General features: G+C 34.3%; 1 protein-coding gene across 2 annotated transcripts; it reads left to right on the top strand.

Annotated features, from left to right (window-relative positions):
- Nucleotides 1–5068: 5068 nt before the first annotated feature.
- LOC112509736 (50S ribosomal protein L19-like) lies at nt 5069–8655 on the top strand. 2 transcript variants are annotated; one of them, XM_025114850.1, is made up of 6 exons: nt 5069–5338; nt 7308–7568; nt 7663–7749; nt 7880–8013; nt 8323–8462; nt 8596–8636. In XM_025114850.1, exons 1-5 carry the CDS (start codon nt 5192–5194, stop codon nt 8423–8425), a joined length of 732 nt encoding a protein of 243 aa, XP_024970618.1. In that variant the 5' UTR covers nt 5069–5191; the 3' UTR covers nt 8426–8462; nt 8596–8636. The 2 variants fall into 2 exon arrangements, with proteins under 2 accessions (XP_024970618.1, XP_024970617.1); XM_025114849.1 differs by having other exon boundaries at nt 8323–8655.
- Nucleotides 8656–8967: the final 312 nt, after the last annotated feature.

The following is an 8967-nucleotide window of genomic DNA, read 5'->3' as shown; positions in this document are numbered from 1 at the left end:
GAAATATTAAAATCACGATGTATCTCGCTGCATTGCGCGAGTACGCTTCTAGTATATTATAAAGCATTTGAAAAAAAATTCTTAAAAATTATTTTTTATATATGAAATACTGTTTATTGATGCATATTACTTAAAATTTAATATTACAAGTGATTTTACGTAAGTACAACTTATTAAAGCTTTATTTTTAAATTCGTGCAACTAACTGGAGATAAACATAATCAAATACATGATAAACATCTATTTTAAATATAATTAAGATAACATTGAGTTATAACAGAATATTTATTATTATCTTTATAAAAAATTATATTGTTAAACCAAAAATAAATTACTTTGTTATTAAATCTTAATTAAATTTTAATAAAAAAATTGAATTAAAGAAGTTACGCCAAAAAAAAGAGAACTATTAAATAATTAATTTGATACTAATATCGATTCATTTTTTTTTCAAAATTTTATGTTATCTTCAAATTTATATATATAATTCAAAAATAAAAATATTATCGTTTTCTCAAAACCACATAAGATTGTATTATATCAATAGAGACAAAAAATAAAAAATTAAAATTAAAATCGAGATTTATTTCGCAGCATTGCACAAGTATCATTCTAGTTATTTTAAAAGGTATTTGATTGTAGGTGTTAGAAGGTGAAAAATAAAAATGATAATCATTGATAATTTAGGGGTCGTTTACTTAAATACTTACCCGTTAAGCACTTAATTGATAAGATTTTATTCACTAAAACGTATTGTATGCAACAATTTATCCCGGTAAGCGCTAACCATGGTAAAAGTCTTCGTCCTCACTTACCGGGTAAGATTTTTAGCCCTTGCCATATTCATCCGGTAAAGTAAAGTGACTTGGTAAGCGCTTACCCGGGTAAGCATTTGGTAAACGGCATCTTAGTTTAGATTGACGATTGAAAATAAATATTTAATGGTGTTAAATTTTATATAACGGAACCAAACGATGAATTATTTGAGGTCATCGATCGCGACTCTCCAATTTTTTTTAGGGGGAAGGGATGAAAAGGTTAAATTTAAATATGAAAATCAAGAAAAGGTTTTATATAATGGACCGATTGATGAATTGTGAGAGAGAATGTGGATTTGATTTATATAAATTGAAAATATATAAAAATTCGACGTATCTTAATTTCATTGATGAAACAGGTAAGCGTTGGAAAATCAGATTCTTTCTCTCTCTGAACACTCCTACTGATTCTCCGTCACATCCGTTGTGATTAATCCAAAATCGGAGAGGACTCTCAAGTTGTGTACAAAACAAGTAATTCTCCGCCACGTCCGTTACTCGTTTCTGCTATCTTCTTTGTAGCGTCATCATTTTCTTCTCAATGAGTTTGAAGATGGTCGGATCATTGGTAGAGGGTCGTGGGTTCTTCAAGACAACGAATTTGCGTCAAAATTTTCAATGTTCAAGTAAAAGGTCGTATGTTACTGGAGTTTTTTTCTTTCACCGTACTTGATACGCCTTCTTTAGGAAGCTATATATGTTACTGTTTCTTTAGTAAGCTTTTTCTTTCACAATACTCCCCGGAAATTCTAATGTTCAAGTAAAGGGTTGCTTGTCTTGGAAATTTTCTTTCTATCACCGGAATTTATCAGAGTCAATGGATTCTCGCTGGAGTTTCGATGTTTGAAGTTTGACCAAAGAGTTCATGACAGAGCCGAGCAAAGACGGAGGGAGGAACAGAGCACCATTAACAATAACACCTAACCATGGCTTTTTATTTCCGAATATCAACAACGCAAAACCATGCAATGAAAATGCTTATTCCTATTCCTCAACATTTTCATTCCTATTCTCAAATAATCAAATACTCTCTAAGCAGGTAACAAAATTATGGTTAAGCCTATTACTTGAGCCATACGTTACATTTCCCCCCTTAAATATGGCCATTAAAGAAATCTTGATAAGCCATCAATTACTAAATATGGCTCTCTAAAGAGTTTACGTTCACGTCTATCTCTACTTTAATGGATGGTCGAGATTAAACCTTAGAAAACCCTAATTGGAAATCTGGTCCTCTTTCTATCTATACACAAAGTTTTTAAACCACAAAGGCACCATTTTCATGAAAGCAATACAATAAGGGTTTCTATAAGTTGAATCAATCGTCAAGTATCTTCACAATTGGATCGCTTTACCAAACAACACCGACATAATTTAAAGCTCGTTGCAAATGTCGTTGGAGATACTATTTACTTATACAAAATTAATATATAATGTGTACTGATCATGTTGTTCACGATATTTAAGTTTATGTTGATTATACTTACAAAGTCAAGTATATCTTTTATAATTAATTACAATGTTCAAAACTTCCATAAATAGCAATATTTTTCCTGTAACTTGTAATTAAATGGCAGCAAGTTGGGTTTTTAGTTCTATGTCATATAATAGTCTACGTGAAAAACGTAGGAAACTATACATAAAAAAACAATATTAATTATTCAATGTATTCTTCTCTTTTTAGTATAAAAGAAATTATGAACTTTGAGTTCTTCTACTGAATGTGGCGTCTTCTTCATCTTCTGCAACCCGATTAACCTAACCAAGAAAGGATGAAGGGAGCACGCATCAACGATTCGTTTCCTTGCCACTGTGAAATGGTTTAAAAAACATGGACATATGGGACAAACAGGATTAAGAGTTGTCCTGATTATTTGGTATTTTTTTTTTCTATTTTATGTTAACCTTGTTATACATAGACTCAAGTAATTTGTTAAATAGACGTTTCTACTTATTTATGTAAGATATAAACAGTTATTTCAAAGTATTTGAGTGGATTGATCCTAATCTACCAAATGATTGGTACTATGCACCCATCTATGATATGCATTTGAGAATGAAGCAAGATCATGATTGGTCTCATTACTTAGGGGCCGTTTACTTAAATACTTACTCGTTTAATAACATAAAAGATTTGGATTAAGATATTGATACTAATGTGTGAAATTAAGCAATATATATATATATATATATATATATATATAATATCTCTTGGTTTGGTGAAGGTAGCAAGCATGAGTATTGGTATGTAAACATATTTTCATCTTTTGAAAACACAATTTGTTCGTTTCTTGTATGTAAACGTTGGTTGAATGCGTTTTTATTGTTTATCTTGACTTTTATTTAAGTAGTCAAGTAAGTGTGTAGTTGGCTTTTATTTTTTGCCCATTTGAGTTTTGGGGACATTTATCTGGTTTAATTTGCATTTATTGCATCTTTATTTGAGAATTACATGTTTTGAGTGTGTTGGTCATCCAATTAGGGTCATCTAAGTTAGATTATAATATAATGGATCCATAGGCATATAAGTCGTTTGATGGTTTTAAAATGGGATCATTACCCCTATGATGTAGCTAGAAATATTTAGGATCAGTGAAGGACTCGATGTACAGACCATGGGTGGTTGAACTTGATGACAATGAGTTCATAGTGGCTATAATTTCTAGTGAGTGGTCACCAAGTAATGGTTTTGAGAGCTTGCGGTGGTACTTTATTGGGTTGTATATGGAGCTAATAGCCTGCAGTGGTATTGTATAGATTCATATACGAGGCTAGGTCTTGCGGTGGTGCTCATTGGAGCCGTATACAAAGATCGGTAACTTTTATGGTGAACTCATCTAGAGGACAAGTAGAATTATTGATTACCCTCGGGGTTTGCAGTGGTACTTATTGGAGTCGTATACGGAGTTTGGGTCTTGCGATGGTACTCGGTAGAGTCATATACAGAGCCCAATAACCTTGAGAGATGTTCAATTACTTTGAGATATTGAACCTTATACATGTTTTTGGATGTTTTGGATAATAGAGTTTTATCTATGTTTTTAATATTTGAACATTAGACCTTATTCAAGTTTTGAGCGAGTATTGGGTTTTTGATTTCATATTTGAATGGGTGTTCTCATTTAGGGTTTCCATCATGAAAATGTTGGGTTTTGGAAAGATGTTGCCTTTACAATACGACATTTCATTTGAGAAATTATGACTTAAGTAAGCAGTCCTTCAGTTTGCCCATTTTATAATTATTGATGAAAACTGTTTGCACTCACTAGGCGTTAAACCTAACTCATTTTATTTGTCGGCATGTACATCAGGTTTTTGTTGGGAATGGTACTAGCGGTACCGTGAAGAGCTGAGTGCTAGTTAGATGCACGAGAATGATTAGTTATTGAAGGATGTCTTCCATATTTTGGGAGTAGCGACTGTATTTGGATTTTAGTAAAATCCGACCTTGACCAAGACTTTATGTAAGGTTTGATTTTCCATTTTGTTGATGGTAAATATGGATTTGTTATTTGAGGTAATAAAATATTAGTTTACAGAGAATAATTTATCTTTTAATTGATGTTTTACTGAAATTTTTTAATTAGTGGCCCTTTTCCAATTTGAGGGTGTTACAAACAGATACAATGAACAAAGTAGGAAGTATGGTTACACAAGGGGCTTAAGATAAAGCAAACAGAAAATCACAAAGCGCGATACTGATAATTGTTAGAGCTAGAAGAAAAACAAAGACTGATATACAGTAAAAGCAAGAAAAACTAAGACTCATATACATAAAACGAGAAAAGTTAGAAAAAGTAAACAGCTATCCATGTAAGACTCTAGTAACATAAGAGTTACCTCTTTACCCTCCTCCTGCCCACCTCCCACCCAGTCCAAACTCCCCTCATCCTGTCCATGTCAGCTACTAGTCCACGACATAGTTCGTTACTTTAATCTTGCGTCTAAACGTTTTCATCAAAGCTTAATTTAGATATACTTGATTTATTATTGATACATCATCATAAATATACCAGATAATGACTCAACTAGCAAAACACTGCTATAGTTATTTGTTATTAAAGCAACATTTTTTTAAAATTGTCTAAAAATTAGAATCAATTTTAAAAGTAATTATTTACTTTCTAATGTTATGTTTGAATATTAAATTAAAAAAAATAATTATTCAAAAATATAAATAAGCATTTATTTTGGAAGGAAGGAATTTATTCAAGTAGTATATGAATGGAAATAATGGTTCAATGTTTCTTGAGGGGTAGTTTCGTCAAATAATATTCGGATCATAAACCTCCCCTTTGAAGGTCCGACAAGGGTTTTGCGTCTCCCTCTCTTGAAGAAACGCCGGTCGCAGATTTGAAAGGGTTTTTGCAGAAATGCAATCGTTTTGTGGGAGAATTAGATTGCTCACAAAGACCGCCATTAAATCCCCCCCTTCTTTTGATTTGCCGTCGTCTAGGGTTTGCTCCTCTGAACCCAATGATTTCCTTCACTTTTCACGGTTATTTCCTTCGTTTTTTGAGGTAATTTCTCTTTCTTTCGCTTTTTTACTTGATTCAAAGATGATTCTTTGTTCAATTTATGATATTGTTTGGGTAATTTTAAGGTATTGTGTAAAGGAACTCGACAACTTGATATATGAGGTTGTTTTTTCAGTAATGGATGCTTTTTGGTACTAAAATACGTGGAATTGAACTCAAATGCAATTTTTTGAGAGAAATAGGTATTCCATTTTCAACGCAAGGTAGAATTTACAGGGGACGCTGTAGATTCAGGATTGGGTAAAAATGGTGGTTTTGTCAATTGTAATGGAAGATCGCACTGTTACTCTACTAGAATGAAATTATGAGAGGGTTTCGTTCTGTTGTTAATGTCGTGATTTGTTTGTTGTGCCGGTCTAGTTTTTATTTTGTTTTTCAAGTGGGCATAATTGAGGCAGTTTACACCGGTAATGTAGGATGTAGGTTCTGGTGTAAATTAAATGGGAAGGGTTAGAAAAGGAAATGGGTTTGCTAGGGAAGGAGGGAACTAGGAAACTGGCTCATGAGTTGTGTTCTGATGGTACTAGACCTCGTAGGCCATAGGCAAGTTCAAGTCAACAAAACACAAGATTTGGTCCCTCTGGCAGTCTGTCTGCCTGACCCATATTCAGCAAGGGTGAATCAGCTGAAGTAGATAAAAGTTTGGTGGGGAGAGAAAATACAAGTGTTTGAATCAAGTGAACTGTTAAAATCTTTTATGGATCATGTTTACCTCCTTTTTGTTCGAGCAATGCATTGAGATTCATAGGGAAAATTTGAAGTTAATATGTTTACCTGTAAGCGGTAGGAGTACCATCTTCATCAATGTTGACAGTTAGCTAACGGCTGATTGCATCAATTTTTATAGTGAATCCAAAGCTTTTGTCATTATATAGTAAGCTTTCAAGATAATCTTTACGCCAAGGGGAAGCATCAATATATTTCTAGTGTCTTATAGGCTTATAGCCTATAGGTTGATTGCAGGAATTTGCTTATCGTTGGTCTTGCTAAATTCTAAAGTGTTGTTTTCCGCCTTGGTCATGGAAGTTGGGAGTATTTGGATTTTGTCTTTAGACTGATAGATTATGTTGCTTGATGTGGACAACTTCTCCTACCAGCTATGGCATTCTCACCCCTACAAAGATTATGTTGCTTGATGCATTACGACTTATACATACAGAAACTTTTGGCAGGATCATGATTATGTATTACTATTGGTTAGGATTACATTATGTCACAAAGCTATAGCCTGGAAAGTAATGTAGGTTTCCACATTCATATTTAATAAGAAACAGGACACGTTTTTATAAAACTTACTAGTTCAAAAGAAGCGTAAGTCATTGAATTGAACTTCTGCAGATGGATCCATCAAAATGAAACTATGACCGATATTTTAGATCTTAAGAAATGTTTTAAGCTGTGCCTTTACATTCAAGGAAGAAGGGCTTTCTCTAAGATCGTATAGTTATTGAGAAACTTAACTCGGCCATTGAAATTTAATTTTCTATTGTTTTAGAAGTATTGCATAGTACCAACTCGCTATATAAGAAAAAGAATCCATCTCGAAATTCTGGGTGTGTACGATTCTTCATTTGTGTGTGTATGTTCTTTTTCGCCTCTGTAGGGGTGGCGTGGAAGAAAGCTGCAAGTTGTTGGAGAGATGTCATTTGAAATGTGTCATATCAACAATTTGGATATGCAAGCATAGGGTTCCTATTAGGCTTAGAAATGTGACACCTGCTAATAATGGTAGTAGTTCAGTACTGGTGTTCAATTATGCTGTAAAAGGAAGCCTCTACCCCCCTTCACCTGAACTAAAAATTTGTAGCTTGTGGGTTGGTTATAAGTATCTATGTTAATTGCTCACTTTTTCTACTACTAACATCTTTCTTCTTGTGAACTGTGTTCCTGATTTTCTGACTTTATGGTTCTAGCAATAAGGATATAATACTTGGACTTCTGTATTTTCTAGACCAAAAATTATGGCTCCTTGAGAGAATTACCAGCTTCACGGATTGGCACCGGCGTACCTTCAGTAGCATCAGCCTACAGAGAGTCCAGGCCAGGATTCTTCTCGAGGACTCAGCTGGTTCCCCATTTGACCACTAGGGGCATTACAACATCGGATGATTCACAAAAATCTAATCCCCAAGATGCTTCTGCTTCTGTCACTGGTGTTGCTCCCCGCATCAAATTTAAGAGGCTTGATAAAACAGCCAGACACATAATGCAGGCAGGAAATCCTACTGTCTTATTTGCATACTTATCTTTTTGGTGGAAATTCAAATGCTTGCTATCCTCATTTCAAACATATAATTCATTTGCAGATACTTGACAAAGAAGCAGTAGAGGAAGTGCGCACGCACAGAGAGATACCTGATGTAAGGCCAGGGTATATAATCCAGCTCAGATTGGTAAGAGAAGTTTATGTATTTTTTGGCGGTGGTAAATGATCATTGCCAATTTGCCAATTGCTGTTGTATTTGTAACTTATGTGAAGGTCACTCTTTTATACATATTCTGCCATAATCCATGAAATCACAGGAAGTGCCTGAGAACAAGAGACGTGTATCAACAGTGAAAGGAATTGTCATAGCAAGACGCAATGCGGGTCTAAATTCAACCATCAGATTAAGAAGGCTGGTTGCAGGAGTTGGGGTTGAATCTCTCCTACCTCTGTAAGTGTCCTTAAAAGACTTGTTACTTCTGTTTATACCATATACCATAGATTTTGGCAGTTCCACAACATCCATAACACCTCAAGACAACAAGAATTTAAACATAGCTTCAGTAGGCATTATAGTTTTTGTTTGCTTTATTATTAGTTGAACATGGCATTGCTTCCATAAGGTCTGTGTACGTCTTCCCCTCTCAGAGCCAACCTATATATTGCCGGACCCTATCTGCATGTGGATATACTGTATTGGTTGGCTTTGGTTTATCTTTGTTGGCATTGGTCCTGAAGTAAAGAGGTTCGATGATGATAGGTACTCGCCTAATATCAAAGAGATAAAGGTTTTGGACAAGAAGAAAGTGAGGAGGGCGAAGCTTTACTATCTGAGGGACAAGATGAATGCACTCAGGAAATAGTAAAACCATGAGCTTGGTGGCATCGGAAAAAAGAGAGGTATGTTCGAATGGCTGGGTTGGGTTGGGTTGGGGTTTGGTGGTGAGGGAAGAGTAGAACCTGCATCAACTATTACTTTTGCTTACAGAACTTAAAATCTGAAATTTTCTCTCTTTCATTTTGTTTGTTTTAGAATCTTGTAATTGAGACATGGTCTTAATTAATAACGGCAACCCGAATTATATGTTGTAGGATGTTAAACGGGTAACAAGAATTGAGCTTTTTAACTGGTGTGCTTTGGGACCAAACCTGGGATCGAGGCTCGATCATTTCTATCATCCCATTCTATTCTATGCAGTTAATCGCATCGTTCCAGTTTGCGATCCTTTGGCAATCAAATATCAAACCCATTTTATTCAACAATTGATAAAAGAAATCTTTAGCAAAACAATAATATTTTCAGAGCTTTGATTTGATCTTAAAAGAGTCTGAATGGTAAAAAGATAATAAGAAATCTGAGATTGATCTAAAGCATAAGGTTCACTTTCCTTTCTAATTAACCTGC

Source organism: Cynara cardunculus (genome assembly GCF_001531365.2).
Source record: "Cynara cardunculus var. scolymus isolate 2C chromosome LG 3, CcrdV1, whole genome shotgun sequence".
In the NCBI taxonomy this organism is placed as follows: domain Eukaryota; kingdom Viridiplantae; phylum Streptophyta; class Magnoliopsida; order Asterales; family Asteraceae; genus Cynara; species Cynara cardunculus.
The sequence above is the reverse complement of the archived record's forward strand: the minus strand, read 5'-3'. Positions and strand labels throughout refer to the sequence as shown.